General features: G+C 52.2%; 2 protein-coding genes and 1 non-coding gene across 4 annotated transcripts; 2 read left to right on the top strand and 1 right to left on the bottom strand.

Annotated features, from left to right (window-relative positions):
• The first annotated feature begins 127 nt into the window (after window positions 1-127).
• On the top strand, window positions 128-4,890 carry MRPL52 (mitochondrial ribosomal protein L52). Of its 2 annotated transcripts, none has more exons than XM_003924337.3 (5): window positions 128-191; window positions 297-357; window positions 434-501; window positions 4,285-4,349; window positions 4,728-4,890. In XM_003924337.3, exons 1-5 carry the CDS (start codon window positions 164-166, stop codon window positions 4,866-4,868), a joined length of 363 nt encoding a protein of 120 aa, XP_003924386.1. In that variant the 5' UTR covers window positions 128-163; the 3' UTR covers window positions 4,869-4,890. The 2 variants fall into 2 exon arrangements, with proteins under 2 accessions (XP_003924386.1, XP_010333366.1); XM_010335064.2 differs by having other exon boundaries at window positions 300-357.
• Window positions 4,891-5,267: 377 nt separating this feature from the next.
• On the bottom strand, window positions 5,268-5,374 carry LOC120364065 (U6 spliceosomal RNA). Its single transcript, XR_005579418.1, has one exon. It is a non-coding gene; the product is annotated as a U6 spliceosomal RNA (small nuclear RNA).
• Window positions 5,375-8,233: 2,859 nt separating this feature from the next.
• Window positions 8,234-19,952, top strand: MMP14 (matrix metallopeptidase 14). The gene is made up of 10 exons (XM_074393208.1): window positions 8,234-8,613; window positions 13,882-14,030; window positions 14,295-14,417; window positions 14,792-15,099; window positions 15,640-15,805; window positions 16,097-16,253; window positions 16,444-16,582; window positions 16,702-16,852; window positions 17,327-17,442; window positions 18,092-19,952. Exons 1-10 carry the CDS (start codon window positions 8,506-8,508, stop codon window positions 18,421-18,423), a joined length of 1,749 nt encoding a protein of 582 aa, XP_074249309.1. The 5' UTR covers window positions 8,234-8,505; the 3' UTR covers window positions 18,424-19,952.
• The last annotated feature ends 373 nt before the right edge of the window (window positions 19,953-20,325 follow it).

Genomic DNA, 20,325 nt, shown 5'->3' on the forward strand with positions numbered 1-20,325 from the left:
TGGAGGGCAGTTTTGTCCTTCCTTCCGTACGATGACCCAAGATGGCGGAGCCCGTGATTAAAAAACCAGATTCAAGCTGGCTACTTCCTGCTTCCCCTATAGCATCGCGCGCGTCCACCGAGGCCACGCCCACTTCCGGCAACTCTGGCAACTCCGACTCAGCATGGCTGCTTTAAGGGATCTTCTCTTGGGTGAGTAGGTATAGGGACCGTGGACTCGGGGGTTCATTGGGAACGGACACAGGACCCCCGAGCCGGCTGCGCTGCCTCTTCCCCAACTCTGCTCTGTTTTCTCAGCAGGTGTCCGGAGGCTGCACTGCGGCGCGGCCGCTTGGGCGGGCAGCCAGTGGCGACTCCAGTGAGTGCTGGGATGAGGGGACCTGGGGCACCAGAAGCTGGGCTAGGTCTTCACAAATCTGTTTTTCTCCACCCAGGCAGGGACTGTCTGCCAACCCCTCCGGCTACGGGCCCCTTACAGAACTCCCAGACTGGTCCTATGCGGGTGAGCGCTGATCTGACAGTTAATTCCCCTGGGGAGATTTTCACTCAGAGGGAACGCCCCTGGACGGGGAGCAGGGGTTATCAAAATGGGGTCATGTCCGAATGGAAATAGTGTTTAACTTTTGTGTGTATATGTGTGTGTGTGTTTAACTTTTTTTTTCCCCCTGAGATGGAGTCCCGCTCTGTTGCCCAGACTGGAGTGCAGTGGCGCGGTCACGGCTCACTGCAACCTCCACCTCCGGTTTCAATCGATTCTCCTGCCTCAGCCTCCGGAGTAGCAGGGATTACAGGCGCCTGCCACCATGTCTGGCTAACTTATTTTTAGTAGAGACGGGGTTTCACCATGTTGGCCAGGCTGGTCTCGAACTCCTGACGTCGTAATCCGCCTACTTCGCTGGGCCTCCAAAAATGCTAGGATTACAGGCGTGAACTACTGCGCCCGTCCAAAAGTGTTGAACTTTTTATTTGGAAAACGGAATTTGGGAAAGAAGCCCTCTTGTTATTTTGTAGATTACACTTCCACTAAGGAAAGTAAAGCTAAACAGTCTTGCCTTATGGAGATAAGCAGGAGATAATTCTGACTTCGGGCAGGCAGGGTAGAAGAGAGTGACAAGACCTCTATGTTTTTCAAAGGGAGATATGATATTTTAAAATCAAGAACCACTCTTCTGTGTGGTTAGTGAATTTTCAGTATTTGGTACCAAATGCAGGGAGAGCTCTTTGAAAAGCTGCAGATAATAAGCGTCTCAGAGGGATGAAGACAGGATGGCAGGCTCCATTCAGAAGGGAGGCCTTTTCCCTATACTTAGAAAAGAGAGAGGGAGAATAGATATTAGCCCTAGAAGGAAGGGACTTTAGAGAAATTGAAGCTACTCCCCACTCTCCTTATGAGACTCCACTTTACAAGTAGGAAATTTCAGGCCTCGTGAATTGCCCGTGATCATAGGACTAGAACATCGGCCAGTCCTCTTTGACAATACAGAGATCTGAATATTTAATACCATATTGTTGTTCTTTAGGAATATGATCCTGCTTAATTGGATGATTGGTAACTGAGGATGATAGTACAGATTTTTTCTACTTGTTATTTACTGTAGGAAGCCTGGCATGTCCTTGTAGTAGTATGGACTATTGGAAAGACTCTGGAATTAGGTGTACCTGCTTCTTTTCTTCTTTTTTTTTTTTTTTTTTCATAGAGATGAGGTCTTGCTATATTGCCCAGGCTAGTCTTTAACTCTTGGCCTCAAGCGATCCTCCAGTCTTGTCTCCGAAAATGCTGGGATTACAGGCATGAGCTACTGCACTCAGCTTGTACCTGAGTCTGTCTTTCTCTCTCTTTTTTTTTTTTTTTTTTTTTTTTGAGACGGAGTCTCACTCTTGTTACCCAGGCTGGAGTGCAATGGCGCGATCTCGGCTCACCGCAACCTCCGCCTCCTGGGTTCAGGCAATTCTCCTGCCTCAGCCTCCTGAGTAGCTGGGATTACAGGCACGCACTACCATGCCCAGCTAATTTTTTGTATTTTTAGTAGAGACGGGGTTTCACCATGTTGACCGGGATGGTCTCGATCCCTTGACCTCGTGATCCACCCGCCTCGACCTCCCAAAGTGCTAGGATTACAGGCTTAAGCCACCGCGCCCGGCCTTTTTTTTTTTTTTTTTTTTTTGAGACGGAGTTTCACTCTTGTTACCCAGGCTGGAGTGCAATGGCACGATCTCGGCTCACCGCAACCTCCGCCTCCTGGGTTCAAGCAATTCTCCTGCCTCAGCCTCCTGAGTAGCTGGGATTACAGGCACGTGCCACCATGCCCAGCTAATTTTTTGTATTTTTTAGTAGAGACGGGGTTTCACCATGTTGACCAGGAAGGTCTCGATCTCTTGACCTCGTGATCCACCCGCCTCGGCCTCCGAAAGTGCTGGGATTACAGGCTTGAGCCACCGCGCCCAGCCTTTTTTTTTTTTTTTTTTTTTTGAGACGGAGTTTCGCTCTTGTTACCCAGGCTGGAGTGCAATGGCGCGATCTCGGCTCACCGCAACCTCCGCCTCCTGGGCTCAGGCAATTCTCCTGCCTCAGCCTCCTGAGTAGCTGGGATTACAGGCACGCGCCACCACGCCCAGCTAATTTTTTGTATTTTTAGTAGAGACGGGGTTTCACCATGTTGACCAGGATGGTCTCGATCTCTCGACCTTGTGATCCACCCGCCTCGGCCTCCCAAAGTGCTGGGATTACAGGCTTGAGCCACCGCGCCCGGCCTCCTTTTTTTTTTTTTTAAGATAGAGTCTTGCCCTGTCAACCAGGCTGAAGTGCAGTGGCATGCTCATAGTTCACTGCAGCCTTGATTTCCTGGGCTCAAGCAATCCTTCCACCTCAGCCTCCCAAGTAGGTGGGACCACAGGCCACAGACACACCACCATTCCTGCCTTTTTTTTTTTTAACTTTTAGTAGAGACGGTCTTGCTAAGTTGCCCAAGGTAATCTTGAACTCCTTAGCTCAAGTGATCCACCTCAGCCCCCCAAAGTGCTGGGATTACAGGTGTGAGCCACCACGTCCAGCCTATGGACCTTATTCTTAATCCAGGCTTCCCTTCTTGCTAATTTTGTGGTCTTGGACAAGTTACTTAATTTTATCTTAGTCTCAGTTTTCATATCTGTAAAAGAACAACCATCTCATATAGTTCTGATAAGGACAAAATGAAACAAGCAATGTAAAGCACACCGCATACACAATATTGGTTCTCCTTCCTGATAAAATAACATCTCTTCTCTGTCTTGCCTTCAAACTTTTAGGCAGAGTTTTCACTGTTTCTTTGCAGAAAATAAGTGTCCTTTTTCCTCATCTCCACTATAAACTACTTGGGTCAAATACTGCATGTTTTCAGCAAATCAGCAAATATTTCTGGATTTTTATTAACATGCTTATGTGCCTACACTATACTATGAATAGCAAAAGCTAGCGACACAGTCCCTGACCCAAGTAACTTAAAGTTTAGCTGGGACAAAGCGTGGACATTTTAAAAATTAAGTAATAGTATTTCAGGGCCAGGCACCATGGGTGCCTATAGTCCCAGCTACTTAGGAGGCTGAGGCAGGAGAATCGGTTGAGCCCAGGAGGTAGAGGTTGTAATAAGCTGGGATCATGCCATTGCACACCAGCCTGGGCAACGGAGTGAGACCCTGTCTCAAAAATAACAATAATAATAGTATTTCAATATTCTGCCCCTTTCCAAAAGGACCTGAGGTAGCTAAATAACACTAAAAAATGTATAGTAAGTGTCCCAAGGCAAATAGGTGAGTATTAAATAATCACCACTTCTTTCAGAAGAAAAGCCTGGTAGACTTGAAGAGATTAGAAAAGAGTTTCTGGGAAAGTTAGGATTTGAATGGACCTAAGGGTAAAGATTTGGCTGGAAGAAAAGGAAAAGAGGGCATTTCATTGTGGAGTAGGATGGAATTTAGCAAAGATATATAGTTCGTTTATATATATATATATAGCAATTACATTGCTTAAGAGTTTCTGAAGATAAAACAGTAGATTCCGCATTGCAGAGGACCCCCAAAGCTAACGAGAGTTAAGTGAAATAAAGCAGTAATATGCCTACAAGCTTATTCTGGGTTATCCTGGGTTATCATACCTCACCCTTGAAGATGAGGGACATATTTTAGGATAATTAAGCTATAATGTATATGAAATGGAAGAGAGAAGCTAGAGATTGGTTCTTGCCTTATTCCTATCACAGTATTTGCACAAGATCTCTAACACTTGCTTTTCTCTCACTTCTACTTGTAGATGGCCGCCCTGCTCCCCCAATGAAAGGCCAGCTTCGAAGAAAAGCTGAAAGGGAGAAGTTTGCAGTGAGTGGCTAAAGCACCAGCCAGGGCTACCTGTGTGTAACTGGAAGGAGAGCATTTAAATCATAATTTGTCTTGAGCTGTGTTGCACCTAAACAAACATGTACCCCTCGTGCAGAGTTGTATTAATAACAGCCAAAGGTTTTAATAGAACTGTGAGACGGGAGGAACAGAGTGGGGCACTCCCAGGGCAGAACCCAGTAGTAGACATCCTGCTGCACATTTTGCTCTCTCCCTCTGCTTCCCAAGCCAGCACTTGCTCCCACTGGGGAGTCAGCAGTGCCATTTTCCAGACGAAACCTCTGAATTTGTGAGTGAAAGGATATATAGTGGAGCACTTAGCCCCCCAGACATTATCCGCACTGTTTTCCTGTCTTTCAGAGGCGAGTTGTACTGCTGTCACAGGAAATGGACACTGGATTACAGGCATGGCAGCTCAAGCAGCAGAAGCTGCAAGAAGAAAGGAAGCAGAAAAATGTTCTTAAACCCAAAGGGGCTTCACTGAAGAGGCCAAGTCAATAAAAAGCAACTCCTGCCTCCCTTCCTCAGCCTCTCTCTGGATTTCTTTTCTAGTTATTATTATTATTACTTTTTTTTTTTTTTTTTTTTTTTTTTTTTGAGGAGGAGTTTCGCTCTTGTTACCCAGGCTGGAGTGCAATGGCGCGATCTCGGCTCACCGCAACCTCCGCTTCCTGGGTTCAAGCAATTCTCCTGCCTCTGCCTCCCGAGTGGCTGGGATTACAGGCACACGCCACCACACCCAGCTAATTTTTAGTATTTTTAGTAGAGACGGGGTTTCACCATGTTGACCAGGATGGTCTCGATCTCTTGACCTCGTGATCCACCCGCCTCGGCCTCCCAAAGTGCTGGGATTACAGGCTTGAGCCACCGCGCCCGGCTATTATTACTTTTTTACTTTAAAAAAAAGTGGAATGCTTCACGAATTTGTGTGTCATCCTTGCGCAGGGGCCATGCTAATCTTCTCTGTATCGTTCCAATTTTAGTATATGTGCTGCTGAAGCGAGCACTCTGGATTTCTTTTTCTTTCTTTTTTTTTTTTTTTTGAGACAGAGTTTTGCTCTTGTTACCCAGGCTGGAGTGCAATGGCGCGGTCTCGGCTCCCCGCAACCTCCGCCTCCTGGGTTCAGGCGATTCTCCTGCCTCAGCCTCCTGAGTAGCTGGGATTACAGGCACGCACCACCATACCCAGCTAATTTTTTGTCTTTTTAGTAGAGATGAGGTTTCACCATGTTGACCAGGATGGTCTCGATCTCTTGACCTCGTGATCCACCCGCCTCGGCCTCCCAAAGTGATGGGATTATAGGCGTGAGCCACTGTGCCCAGCCTTCTGGATTTCTTTTCTATCACCTAGATGCCTCATCCCAGCCAGAAGGCAGCCTTTACATTCCCCATCTGTCTTCAGAGCAAAAGAGCTGGGACACCAAGAACAAGCTGTTAGATTACTGCCTGGGAGGCTTGGCCTAGGCCTTTATCCCTGGTTCCATTCCAGTTCTGCTAAGTCTGGCTTTTAAAAATTTTACCTCCTCCTTTGTAGGCCATATGACTGGCCCAACTGAGAAATAGCTGTTCTGTGAACATGAAAGATCCCTTTCTTGGCAAGCATCTGGTGTCAGTTAGGATTCCTAAGATTCAGATACGTGGTCCGGGAGGTTACCCTCACTGGGAAGGCTGATGTGGAAAGAACCATACCTGAGTGTTCCATGTTCTGCCAAGAGTGGGGTTCCGAGGTCTCCATGCTTCTGACTGCATTCCAGAGATTGATTGAAGAGGGGCCTGTGCTTCCCAACCCATTTGTGTAGTAAAGTCCTACAGAAGGGCTCAGCCCTCGGTCACTATGGAGGAGGTGCTTGTTTTTTTTTGAGACGGAGTTTTTTGCTCTTGTTACCCAGGCTGGAGTGCAATGCCGCGATCTTGGCTCATCGCAACCTCTGCCTCCTGGGTTCAGGCAATTCTCCTGCCTCAGCCTCCTGAGTAGCTGGGATTATAGGCACGCGCCACCGTCGCCTCGGCCTCCCAAAGTGCTGGGATTACAGGCTTGAGCCACCGCGCCCAGCCCGAGGTGCTTGTTTAGTAACACATACGATATACCTCCCACAAACCTGGAGGCTCCACAGGACCTGAGAAGCTTTTCATTTTATTGATCATGAATCTGAGGACAAAATACCTTTGTTTTCATTACAATACTGAGCACTAGACTTCCATTCTGCCACAAAAGTGCAATAGTTGGCCTGGGCTGGTGGCTCACACCTGTAATCCCAGCACTTTGGGAGGCCAAGGCGGGTGGATCACGTGGTCAGGAGATGAAGACCAGGCCAGGCGCGGTGGCTCAAGCCTGTAATCCCAGCACTTTGGGAGGCCGAGACGGGTGGATCACGAGGTCAAGAGATCGAGACCATCCTGGTCAACATGGTGAAACCCCGTCTCTACTAAAAATACAAAAAAAAAATTAGCTGGGCATGGTGGCACATGCCTGTAATCCCAGCTACTCAGGAGGCTGGGGCAGGAGAATTACCTGAAACCAGGAGGCGGAGGTTGCGGTGAGCCGAGATCACGCCATTGCACTCCAGCCTGGGTAACAAGAGCGAAACTCCGTCTCAAAAAAAAAAAAATTAAAAAAAGAGATGAAGACCATCCTGGCCAACATAGTGAAACCTCTTCTCTACCAAAAATACAAAAATTAGCCGGGCGTGGTGATGGGCACCTGTAATCCCAGCTACTCAGGAGGCTGAGGCAGGAGAATCGCTTGAACCCTGGAGGCAGAGATTGCAGTGAGCCGAGATCACGCCATTGCACTCCTGCCTGGGCAACAGAGTGAAACTCTATCTCGGAAAAAAAAAAGTGCGATACTTCCTGAATCCTTAGGGTTTCTGGAGCTTCCTACCTGACCTAATTTCTGTCCACACTTTATTCCTTTTCTTTCTTCTCCCTTCCTCCCCCCCAACCCTCACCAACCTCTTTCCTCTCTCCCTGACCAAATGCAATTCTTGGATCTTAGATTTCGCTGATGGTCGAGTTTTCTGTCTCCCACACTTTTCCTGCTATGTTGTGCTGCTTTTCCAAATCTATATAGTTCTCTTTTGCCTCCCTTTCTCACCGTCAGCTTTATCCTGCCCTCTTCCCTACATACCTCCACCTTTTTTGCTTTGAGTCCAATAAGTCCCAAAGGAACTCTTTTAAGAATTGCCTCCTTTTTCAGTGTAGAGGTGGAACCCTGGCATCCCAACTCCCAATCCCTTCTTTTACAATAATTTCACTCAACTTGATTTGCCTTCCCCCAGATCCCATGGCCCTGTAGCCTTTTCCTCCCAGTATGTTCCAATTAAAGGAACAGCCACATTACAAATGACAATAACAAAGGAATTACCTTCGTCTTTCTACAAGGATAGAGCCACAGATCTAGTATGATTGTGGGGTTTGTTATAGTTTGGATTTTTTAGCAGCAGAGGGAGGGACATAGACAGTTGTCTACAGGGCCCAGGAGATAACCCCCCAACTATTAATAAACAGGCCCCTTCTCTCAATGCAGGTCTCATGGGCATGGAAGAAGACCCCACCATCACCACCATCTCACAATCTGAGCTCCTTGTTGACGCTAGCCACGTACCCCCCAATAATTCCCACCCTTAGGTGACACGATAAATGCTGAATACCAGAGGAATCAATCCACCAAAAATACGCTTATGGGGAGAAAATCTCCCACATCCTTTCCCTGGGTCCCCCTACAGCCCCCTGCTGTCCACTGTAGCCTCAACCCCTGCAGATGGCATTCTGCACCACAAAAAGGCAATAGTTGTAATTGGATTCTGACTACCACGTCCCCAACCCGGAAAGGAGGGCATTGGGGGGGCGGGGACGGAGGATAGGCTGCGGGAGAAGGGAGGGACCAGAGGAGAGAGCCAGAGAGGGATCCAGACCCCAGTTCGCCGACTAAGCAGAAGAAGATCCAAAAACGCTAAAGAGAAGAGCAAACAGGCACTTTTAGGAACAATCGCCTTAACTCCAAGTCGACAGCGCTCTAGGAATTCAAACTCAGTGCCTACCGAAGACAAAGGCGCCCCCAGGGAGTGACGGTGCGACCCCAGGGCGTGGGCCCCACCGCGGAGCCCGCACTGCCCAGCTGACCCGGCGGTCACGGACAATGTCTCCTGTCCCACGACCCTCCCGTTGTCTTCTGCTCCCCCTGCTCACGCTCGGCACTGCGCTCGCGTCCCTCGGCTCGTCCCAAAGCAGCAGCTTCAGCCCCGAAGTAAGTGAGCTCCCCCGGCCCTTCCCGGAGTCGTGCCCGCCAGGAGGCGAGCCCGCGGGTCTCCAAGGGGACAGCCCCTATTTGGAGAGGAGGGCTCTTGGGATCTCGGCTGCTCGGGCCCGCAGGATTCCCCCTCCCTTTCATTTTCCTTTTCGTCTCCAAACTTCCAGATCGATCCAACTTTTGCCCGCTTCCAACCAGCTGCCCCCACCCCCTGCGCCGCCGAATCTCTTTCCCATTCCTTTTTTCCATTCCTTGGAAGAACTTTACAGCTGGGGCGGACTCCCCCTTCCCCAATTCCCCTGGGCTCTGCGCTCAGCTCTGGAACCGCCTGATAAACATTTGGACTCCGCTCAAACCCCGCGCAGTCCCGGCTCCTCGTCATGTGCGAGAGTTTGTTGTTTCTTCGACTTCCCGGCTCTCCAGCGCTCGCCCTCCGATGGGTGCTTCGGCCTCCCGGGGCGGCCCAGGACCTCCTCGGACGCGTCTGCGGCCAGGTGGGGTCGAGGGTGGACGGCCGGGAGGCCAGGACCACAGCCTCCGTCTTCCCGACAGGACCCCGCTGTGTCCCCACCCGCATCCCTGGCGTCGAGGGTCGCAGCGCCGGCAGCTGGCCGCGTTGCTGTGCACACAAAGCTCTCCTTGTGAGCCGGGCGCTCCTCGCCGCCGCCTCCTATCCCCACCCTCGTCGGCGCCTTCGGGCCTATTTTGTTGTTAATTGTTTTTCTGTGTTAATTGCAGGGAGCCTGGGGGCATCACTTGGGGAGTGGGGAGAGGGTCCCGCCCGGGACGCCCTCACACGTCCCCGCGGCTGGCTTGGGCAACCCCTCAATACGCCCCGGCCCAGACGGTGGCCCACCGGTCCCCAGAGGAAGCTGCGTGGGAGTTGTCTGAGGAGGTTTTTCCTCTGTCTCTCTTATTTTGGGGTGAAGGTGGGAGACGGATTTAATGAGCTTCTTATTTTGGGCCATCTCAACCCACTCATCCTGGCAAGGGCCTGGGTGCGGTCGGGAGGGGCCAGGAAGGGCCCCAGAAAGGGGATGGCGTCTGGGTTTGGCTTCCTCCGCCCTGGTCCCACTCCGGAGAAAACTCTCTGGAAAGAATACTCTCTTCTCTCTCTGTCCCTGAAAGGGTCTGGGGCCGACTGGAGAAGTATGGCCCCAGGATAGTGGTAGAAGATGCAACACGGAGTGCTCTGAGACCAGGGAGAGTAAAAACCTGCCCTGGGGCTGAAGGCTGAGCCTGACTGACTGCCGGGAGGAGGAGTCACCCTCTTGTCAGCCTCTCAGGACTATCAGCCTGGACTCTTCCTCTGAGACCTAGAAGGGAGCGCCCCTAACAAAACGAGCCTGGCATCTGGGGAGCTGCCCACCGCCAACTTTACTGCCTTGCCTTTTTTCCCTCCCCTGCGCTGCTTGGCCCAGAGGGGCGGCAGCGCTGGCTCCGTTTTAAGTGGGTCATGGGCGGTCCCAGTGCCAGAATCACCATTTGCTTCTAGAAGGGAGGGGGGAGCAGCTCCTGAGGCTAGGATCCAGGGCCTACTGCAGAGCTGGAGGTCTCCCCACCCTCCACAGGGCTCCTAAGCCAAGGTGGGAGGTGTTCAGTTAACTTTCTCCTAGGGGGATACCTTGCATCTCTCATTCACAAAGACAAAGCCAGCCAACTGAGTTATTTGACCCAACATAGTTGCTTTTTTCTCCATGCCAGTGTGGAGGGAAAGCTGGGGTGGTGCAGGCCTCATGCAGCCGGGTCCCTCCCACCAGGCCTCCAAAGTCCTGCACCAGCTCCAGGACAGCCCTCTCCTCCCTTTGGCATGTCTGGCGCTGGGCCCTTCCTCCCACCCAGCCGCAGACACAAGAGTCCTCTCTTCTGTGGTTTCGACCTCATAGTCTGTGAGGAAAGAAATTTGCCTAGGCCTGGGGGGAGGAGAGGGTTGGGGGCACTTCCTTTCCAGGCCTTGTGGCTCTCTGGACTCCAGGGAAGTCTCTCAGTTGACTAAGCCTTCATTTTTCACCCCAGGGTATGGGGTGGAGGTTGTGGGTGTGAATATTTAGACCCGCCTAACTTCTAGAAAGATTCCAGAGGGGATTTCCCCCAAAGATCCTGGATGTGGATTCTCCGCACCTCTGTGCTGCCCTCCCTTCTGTCTCTACTCTAGGTGAATTCTCTCAGCTTTGCTCTCTGTGGGTTGAGGGGGCCTGGCCTCAGTCCTCCTGCTTTCTAGCGCCAGAAGTAGAACACTCCCATCCTTCCCCAAGTCCTGAAGCAGCTGCTCCCTAACCCAGGGTCGTAAGCCTGGGTGTGTTTATCCTACAGGTGAGGCTAGGGGCAAAGGATATTTCCTGCATAGTTAGGCATAGGGAAGCACAGGCCACAGCACGCCTCCCCAGGCACCCGCGGTGGCATCAGCCAGAACAGGTCAGGGCGAGCCTGCAGCTCCCTGAGAGCAGCCTGGGAGTGGAGTGCCCTGCTTGGCTCCCCTCTGGTATACCAAAGGTTAAATGTCACCCCTTCCTCTTCCCCTGAGGAGGGGGCTCTCAGAGCCTCAGAGCTTGGTGGTACTAGGGTTGTTCCAGCTAGAACTGTTGGCCGGGAAAAGGCTGGGTTGTTTACATTTCGGGTCTAGCTCCCATCAGCGTTGGGGGATCACTTCCCAGAACCATGTTGCAATTCTTGCCCCTGTGGGCTCAGGTCCCCAGTCAGCTGCTCTTGAGTCACCCCTAGTCTCCATGCAAGACTACTGCTCCATCACCAGGGCCTGGGCCCACGGGTGAAGGATCATGTGGAGATCCATCCTGACGACCTTGGATAGGGGATGCAGCACATAACAGCAGCCTCCCTCATCTCCCCTCCAAGCTCCCATCCTGGGCAACCTGCAGCCCCTTCCCAAACTCCCTAAGAAAACAAAGCTGGACCAGGCACAGTGTGGCTCACACCTATAATCCCAGCACTTTGGGAGGCCAAGGCAGGTAGATCACCTGAGGTCGGAAGTTTGAGACCAGCCTGACCAATATGGAGAAACCCCATCTCTACTAAAATTAGCCAGGCATGGTGACGCATGCTTGTAACCTCAGCTACTCGGGAGGCTGAGGCAGGAGAATCGCTTGATACCGGGAGGCAGAGGTTGTGGTGAGCTAATATCACACCATTGCACTGCAGCCTGGGCAACAAGAGCAAAACTACATCTCAAAAAAAAAGAAAGAAAGAAAAGCTGGACCAGGGACTAGAGCTATCTGGGTGATGTCTTCTTCCCATAAAAGAATCCAAGCATTGCTGGGCACTGTGGCTTATGCCTGTAATCCCAGCTTTTAGGAAGGCAGAGGCAGGAGGATAGCTTGAGCCCAGGAGTTTGAGAACTGCCTGGGCAATATAGCAAGACCCCGTTCTCCACAAAAAGGAAAAAAAACAAAAGAATACAAGCATCTTCATATTTCATTTATAACTTGGCTTGTTTAACTTTTTTTTTTTTTTTTTTTTTTTTTTTGAGACGGAGTTTTCCCTCGTTACCCAGGCTGGAGTGCAATGGCGCGATCTCAGCTCACCACAACCTCCGCCTCCTGGGTTCAGGCAATTCTCCTGCCTCAGCCTCCTGAGTAGCTGGGATTATAGGCACAAGCCACCATGCCCAGCTAATTTTTTGTATTTTTTTTAAGTAGAGAAGGGGTTTCACCATGTTGACCAGGTTGGGCTCGATCTCCTGACCTCGTGATCCTCCCGCCTCGGCCTCCCAAAGTGCTGGGACTACAGGCTTGAGCCACCGCACCCGGCAACTTTTTTGTTAAGACAGTCTCTTTCTGTCGCCCAGGCTGGAGTGCAGTAGCAATCTCTGCTCACTGCAACCTTGGCCTCCCAGGTTCAGTGATTCTCCTACCTTGGCTTCTGGAGTAGCTGGGATTACAGCTGCCCACCACCATGCCCAGTTTATTTTTGTATTTTTAGTAGAGACAGGGTTTCCGCCATGTTGGACAGGCTGTTCTCCAACTCCTGACCTTGGGTGATCCGCTCACCTCTGCCTCCCAAAGTGCTGGGATTACAGGCATGAGCCACCATGCCCAGCCTGGCTTGTTTTACTTTTAAGAGTTTAGGAAAAAACTCCATTGTTCTTACAATAAAGGCTGACTTTCTCCTCAACAGGGCTTTGCAGTGTGTGTACCTTTTAATCAAACATCAAAAACCTAACATTAATTTAATTTAAGGCAATATGCCGGCATTTATATTCTAACCAATTCACAACATAATTGAAATAAAATACAGTCACCAGGTCTCCTCTTCCACCGCTATCTCCCACTTCCTCTGCTGAGAATCTTAAATGGGCCTTTAGGTTCCAAGCCATAGGCCAGATGCTGCTTGAATAAGGACAGTGGCAGGATCCTGGCTCCAGCTGGACCATACCTCTTACCACATCCCAAGTCCCCAGTTTCTCCTTGTAGTGCTAGCTCTTTTTCCGCCTTCCTTTCTTTTTTTTTTTTTTTTTTTCCTTATTTCTTTCCCCCAAAATTGGATTTTTTTTTTTTTTTTTTTTTTTTGAGACGGGGTCTTGTGTCACCCAGGCTGGAGTGCAGTGGTGCAGTCTCGGCTCACTGCAACCTCCACCTCCCAGGTTCAAGTGATTCTCCTGCCTCAGCCTCCGGAGTAGCTGGGATTCTAGGTACCTGCCACCACATCCAGCTAATTTTTGTATTTTTAGTAGAGACAGTGTTTCACCATGTTGGCCAGGCTGGTCTCAAACTCCCGACCTCAGGTGATCCACCATTCTCAGCCTCCCAAAGTGCTGGGATTACAGGTATGAGCCATCGCGCCTGGCCTCTGTCCTTTCTAAAAAGATCTTTCTAAAAAGCTGTGAGGGTCCTGGGGACATGGCACTCCCATTCCAGGAGGGCTTCATGTCAAGCCCAATAGTAGAGCTCACTCATCCTGTCAACACTCCTCCCCACCCATCATGGGCACAGCTGGAACATACTGTATTTGCAAGAATGCTGATATGAAGGAGAAAACTGCTAGAAAGAATCACAGCTCCAAGAAAACATCTCAGAACTCCATTAAACCACCAGGGCTCTCATTTTCAAGAAAGCTACAGCCAAAAGTCTGTTTGGGCCCATAGACCCGAGGGGACAAGCCCTACTGGGGCCTGGGCCAGAGTTCAGGAAAGCTGAGAGCCCAATGGCCTTTCCTCACCAAGCAAAGGCTGTAGGCCAAGCATTGTGGGGGAGGTAGAGACACCCCATGGGCCAGGTGGGGACACTGTAAGCCATACCCCTCTCCCTACAGGCCTGGCTACAGCAGTATGGCTACCTGCCTCCTGGGGACCTACGTACCCATACACAGCGCTCACCCAAGTCATTCTCAGAGGCCATCGCTGCCATGCAGAAGTTCTACGGCTTGCGAGTAACAGGCAAAGCTGATGCAGACACCGTAAAGTAAGTGCTAGACCCTGGCAGGAGTTCTGCCAGCAGCCACTGACAACACCGGCGCCAGAGATGTTCCTACCTGAATGCCTGGCTTGTGCCACCCATACCTTATCCCCACATGCCGATCCTGACCCTCTCATGTTCACCTTGACTTCATAACCTTGGCCTTTCCCCACACTGACACACAGCAAGTCTCACCCATCACAGATGCTAGAGACCTTTCTCTTTCATACACTGCACTGACCCCAATCCTCACACCCTAACTCACTCCAGGGCCATGAGGCGCCCCCGATGTGGTGTTCCAGACAAGTTTGGGGCTGAGATCAAGGCCAATGTTCGAAGGAAGCGCTACGCCATCCAGAGTATCAAATGGCAACATAATGAAATCACTTTCTGGTGAGTCCAACAGGCAAGCCACCTTTCTCACATCTGGTTATTGTTCCCTATCCATTGTGCTTCTGCAGAGACTCAGAGACCTCCTGTCCTACTCCCCTCAGTTCCTGGGAAGTGTCCCTGAGAGTGGGGAGGAAAATGGCTGTCACCCTGAAGAGAGGTGCAGCCATTGAGGGTGCACCCCAATGCTAGAGAGCCAAAGCCTGAGGATCCCTTGTTCTCGAAGCAGAGGGGTCGTGCACGAGGCAGCAGGAAGAGCTGGGTCAGGCAGAGGTGGCTGGGCAGCGCAGTCAGACCTGGGAGAGTGCAGGGAAGGAGAATGTTGCCCCTCGTTATCCTAACACACCCCATCCTCTCCCCACGTGGCTGGACCTCAGCATCCAGAATTACACCCCCAAGGTGGGTGAGTACGCCACCTACGAGGCCATTCGCAAGGCGATCCGAGTGTGGGAGAGCGCCACATCACTGCGCTTCCGTGAAGTGCCCTATGCCTACATCCGTGAGGGCCATGAGAAGCAGGCCGACATCATGATCTTCTTTGCCGAGGGCTTCCATGGCGACAGCTCACCCTTCGATGGTGAGGGCGGCTTCCTGGCCCATGCCTACTTCCCAGGACCAAACATTGGAGGGGACACCCACTTTGACTCTGCTGAGCCTTGGACTCTCGGGAATGCGAATCTGGATGGTGAGCAAAGTATCCCTGGAACTTACTCTGGAAAAAGCCAACAGTCATTTGTAGGGGTGGTTCTCCTCCCTCCTCCCAAAATCTTGGGGCTAGAAGGGTCCACAAAGATCTTCTGATCTAACTTCCGACAAAAACAGGAGTCCTGTCTTGGGCTGTTTACATCTGGTTCCGCCTTTCACTCACTCACTGGCTTTCCAGTCAAGGACTTCAAAGCATCCTGGTCACCCACTTTTCCAGATGATGTCATGTCTAACTCCTGGGAGAAACTGAGGACTAGAAAGGGCCTTGACTTCCCTTAACACAGGTCTTCCTGGGATGGGGGTCCTGCCTGCAAGCACTCCCTCACCTCCACCCAGAGGAGCTTGCTGACTGGCTCTGTGCCTTACGTGCCAGATATAAAGCTGGACATCAGCATTTGGTCACTTTGGTTTAAAAACATGGGCAGCAGGCTTGGAAGTGAAACCAGAGCCTCTGGTGGGGAAGCAGGGAGCCTGAGGGAAGGGATTCAGGCTGCCATCATAACTGTCCCCATCCCTCCAGGAAATGACATCTTCCTGGTGGCTGTGCACGAGCTAGGCCATGCCCTGGGGCTCGAGCACTCCAATGACCCCTCGGCCATCATGGCACCTTATTACCAGTGGATGGACACAGAGAACTTTGTGTTGCCTGATGATGACCGCCAGGGCATCCAGCAACTTTATGGCGAGTAGTCTACACCCATGCCTGCTCCCTCCACCGCTCCTTGTTCTCTCCTGGTCTTCGCATTGCCCCTCTTTCATGCCCTACACACTCTGCGCTGCCCCCTGCCAACCTAAGCCTGCCTCTCTCGGCTCCACTTTTGAGCCCGCCTTTTCTGTTGTCTCCCAGTTGGTTGCTCCAGCCTCCCCTAGAAGCCCGTCCACACCCTTCCAAGGGTATTGTCTGGCCATCTGTCGGCCCTTCCCTGCCTGCTCTCCTCCTAAGTCTGAAGTGCCCTTGTGTTTTCTGCCCCAGGGAGTGAGTCAGGGTCTCCCACCAAGATGCCCCCTCAATCCTGGACCACCTCCCGGCCTTCTGTTCCTGATAAGCCTAAAAAACCCACCTATGGGCCCAACATCTGTGATGGGAACTTTGACACTGTGGCCATGCTCCGAGGGGAGATGTTTGTCTTCAAGGTAGGAAGAAGTGGGCTGGTTTGGGAGGCAAAAGGGCTCTATGGTACGGAGGCTGGGTGGGAATGGCAACAGCTGGACTGCAAACTAAAACTGAGGAACAAAGGGCAGTGGGGGAGCTTTGGGGACTGAGTCAGATATCTAAACCGCAAGACGTAATGGACTGACTCTTCCTGCATTGACTGGCTTCCAGGAGCGCTGGTTCTGGCGGGTGAGGAATAACCAAGTAATGGATGGATATCCATTGCCCATTGGCCAATTCTGGAGGGGCCTGCCTGCATCCATCAACACTGCCTATGAAAGGAAGGATGGCAAGTTCGTCTTCTTCAAAGGTAACCAAGCACTCTACTTTAGCTTTGGGAGTGAGGGGGGTCTCCCTAGAGGAACTGATTTCCTCTAAAGTCCCTAGAGCCCAAGTTGAACCCAGATACTTCCCTCCTCTCCTCCCCAGGAGACAAACATTGGGTGTTTGATGAGGCGTCCCTGGAACCTGGCTACCCCAAACACATTAAGGAGCTGGGCCGAGGGCTGCCTACCGACAGGATTGATGCTGCTCTCTTCTGGATGCCCAATGGAAAGACCTATTTCTTCCGGGGAAACAAGTAAAACCTCAATCCCTTAATCCCAGGCCTCCCTCAGAAACCACCACCCCAAATTCCCTGAGTTCTGGAGAAAGACCCACTTTACCCCCAAGATGCTTCCCTGGAGAAGGAGCTGGCTGCGCCTCCGCTGTTGCCTAGAAATGGGCAGCCTCCTTTGGTCACCGTGTGAGTGGGATGTGACCGGGTCGTCATTTCAGACCTGGTCATTTGACGCCTCCTGTCCCCAGCTCTGTGCCTCTGCCCCAGCAGCCAGGCACTGTCATTAGGGCTGCTGGTGGCTCCTTGCAGCCTGGGCCCTCCCTTCCACCCCCACCTTCCGCCACTTTCAGCAGCAGGCCCTCATTACTCAAAACCCCTGTCCCCACCCTGTCCACAGAGCTATCCTTTGCTCACTGGTGACTTCAGTCTGGGTCCTGCCACCCACTGAAGACATGCCCTGTGTCCAGCCACTACCCTTCCTTTCTCCTTCCCCAGGTACTACCGTTTCAACGAGGAGCTCAGGGCAGTGGACAGCGAGTACCCCAAGAACATTAAAGTCTGGGAAGGGATCCCGGAGTCTCCCAGAGGGACATTCATGGGCAGCGATGAAGGTGAGAGGGGCAAGGGAAGGTGTCACCGAGAGAAGGATGGGAATAGGGAGTTGAGGAAGAGTGGGAAGGAAGCTTCAGGGAGTGCTGTGCGGAAAACAATGGTGATGATAAACCACATGCCAGGCGCTGGGCTAGGTGCTTCCATGTGTGGCGCCCTTTCATCCCTACCACCTTCCACCCTGGTACTATAAGCACCCCCATTTTTTTTAATATGGAGTCTTGCTCTGTAGCCCAGGCTGGAGTGCAGTGGCTTGATCTCAGCTCGCTGCAACCTCCACCTCTCAGGTTCAAGCAATTCTCCTGCCTCAGCCTCCTGAGTAGCTGGGATTACAGGTGCCCACCATCGTGACTGGCTAATTTTTTGTAGTTTTAGTAGAGATGGGGTTTCACCATGCTGGCCCAGCTGATCTCGAATTCCTGCCCTCATGATCTGCCCACCTCAGCCTTCCAAAGTGCTGGGATTACAGACGTGAGCCACTGTGCCCAGCCATAAGCACCCCCATTTTACAGCTGAGGAAGCTGATGCTCAAGAAGGTGAAGGGGAGCTCAGCTCCCCTCATATTAACAGAGCGTCCTCGCTCCCCTCCTCTCTTTGGCTCCTCCCCAACGTTTCATTGCTTCCTTACCTCCTTCTGATTCATCCCTCCAGTCTTCACTTACTTCTACAAGGGGAACAAATACTGGAAATTCAACAACCAGAAGCTGAAGGTGGAACCGGGCTATCCCAAGTCAGCCCTTCGGGACTGGATGGGCTGCCCGTCAGGAGGCCGGCCAGATGGGGGGACTGAAGAGGAGACAGAGGTGATCATCATCGAGATGGACGAGGAGGGCAGCGGGGCAGTGAGCACAGCTGCCGTGGTGCTGCCCGTGCTGCTGCTGCTCCTGGTGCTGGCAGTGGGCCTTGCGATCTTCTTCTTCAGACGCCATGGGACCCCCAGGCGACTGCTCTACTGCCAGCGTTCCCTGCTGGACAAGGTCTGACGCCCACCCCCGGCCTGCCCACTCCTACCACAAGGACTTTGCTTCTGAAGGCCAGTGGCAGCAGGTGGTGGTGGGTGGGCTGCTCTCACCGTCCCGAGTCCTCTCCCTGAAGCCTCCTTGCTTCTTTCTTTTCCCTGGCTGGCCTCCCTCCCGCTGACCCCTCCCCGCAGCCCAGGCATTGCCTTTTCTCTAGATGAGTCCCCTGAGGGCTGAGTGAGCGGGTGGCCCGCTTCCAGCCTCTGCCCTTCAGCGGAACCCTGTAGCTCTGTGTCTGCCCAGTCCCATCTGAATGTGTTGGGGGCTCTGCACTTGAAGGCAGGACCCTCGGACCTCGCTGGTAAAGGTCAAATGGGGTCATCTGCTCCTTTTCCATCCCCTGACATATCTTAACCTCTGAACTCTGACCTCAGGAGGCTCTGGGCACTCCAGCCCTAAAAGCCCCAGGTGTACCCAATTGGCAGCCTCTCACTACTCTAATGGCTAAAAGGAATCTAATCTTGTTGGGAGTAGAGACCCTGAGACAGTGTGAGGGGGTGGGGACTGCCCAGCCACCCTAAAACCTTGGGAGGAAAACTTAGAGAGGGTCTTCATTGCTTAATCAAGTTCCTCGGAGATCTGCCTCTGCCTCACCTACCCCAGAGAGCCTCCAAGGAAGGAGCCTGAGCCACTGGGGACTAATGGGGCAGAAGAAGCCCTTAGCAGCCCTATGCCTCTCGATTGTTAGCCTTGGATGGGGCTTTCACAGTTAGAAGAGCTGAAACCAGGGGTGCAGCTGTCAGGGTACAGTGAGGCCAGGGGGAAAGGCCCAGATCAGAGCCCTGGGGGTGACCCTGAAGGCCACAGAGAAAGAACCTTGCCCAAACTCAGGCAGCTGGGGCTGAGGCCCAAGGGCAGAGCAGCCAGAGGGGGCAGGATGGAACCAAAAGGGAAAATAAGGATGTCCAGCAGCACTGGGGGGCTGGGGCCAGGCAGGCCAGGCCAAGCCAAGCAGGGGGCCACAGGGTAGGCTGCTGAGCTCTCAGGAAGGACCCTGAGGAAGGCATACTTGCTCCTCTTGGTCCCTGTCCTCCCTGCCCAGGCAGCATGGAGGGGAAGGGTGGGGCAGCCCAGAGAAAGGAGCAGAGAAGACACACATAGGAGTCACGAGCGCCTTGATGAGAGGCCGCAGGGCCTGGCTGGCCACGCTGTCCCAGCCTGCTCACCACCTCAGCGAGGGGCAGGAGCTGAGGCTCGCTTAGGCTTGGCCGGAGCTTCCCTGGTACCAGCATCCCTCTGCCTGTCTCACGGGTGGCCTGCCCTCTAGCTCCCCCTCCAGCCCACCCATTTAAGTCTCCTTGGGCCACAGGTGGTGGCCATGGTACCGGGGACTTGGGAGAGTGAGACCCAGTGGAGGGAGCAAGAGGAGAGGGATGTCGGTGGGGGGTGGGGAATGGGGTGTGGGAAATGGGGTAAACGGTGCTGGCAGTTCGGCTAGATTTCTGTCTTGTTCGTGTTTTTGTTTTGTTTAATGTTTTTTTTTTTTTTTTTTTTTTTTTTTTTTGAGACACTTGCTCTGTCACCCAGGTTGGAGTGCAGTGGCATGATCTTGACTCACTGTAACCTCCGCCTCCTGGGTTCAAGCGATTCTCCTGCCTCAGCCTCCTGAGTAGCTGGGATTACAGGCGAGCACCACCATGCCTGGCTAATTTTTGTATTACTTTTTTAGTAGAGATGGCATTTCACCATGTTGGTCAGGCTGGTCTCAAACTCCTGACCTTGTGATCGGCCCACCTCAGCCTCCCAGAGTGCTGGGATTACAGGCATGAGCCACCATGCCCAGCCTAATGTATATTTTTATTATAATTATTATATATGAATTGCATTCAAATCGTTCCTTTTTGTTAACAAGGGGCATGGGGAGGG

Source organism: Saimiri boliviensis, chromosome 2 (genome assembly GCF_048565385.1).
Source record: "Saimiri boliviensis isolate mSaiBol1 chromosome 2, mSaiBol1.pri, whole genome shotgun sequence".
Taxonomy (NCBI): domain Eukaryota; kingdom Metazoa; phylum Chordata; class Mammalia; order Primates; family Cebidae; genus Saimiri; species Saimiri boliviensis.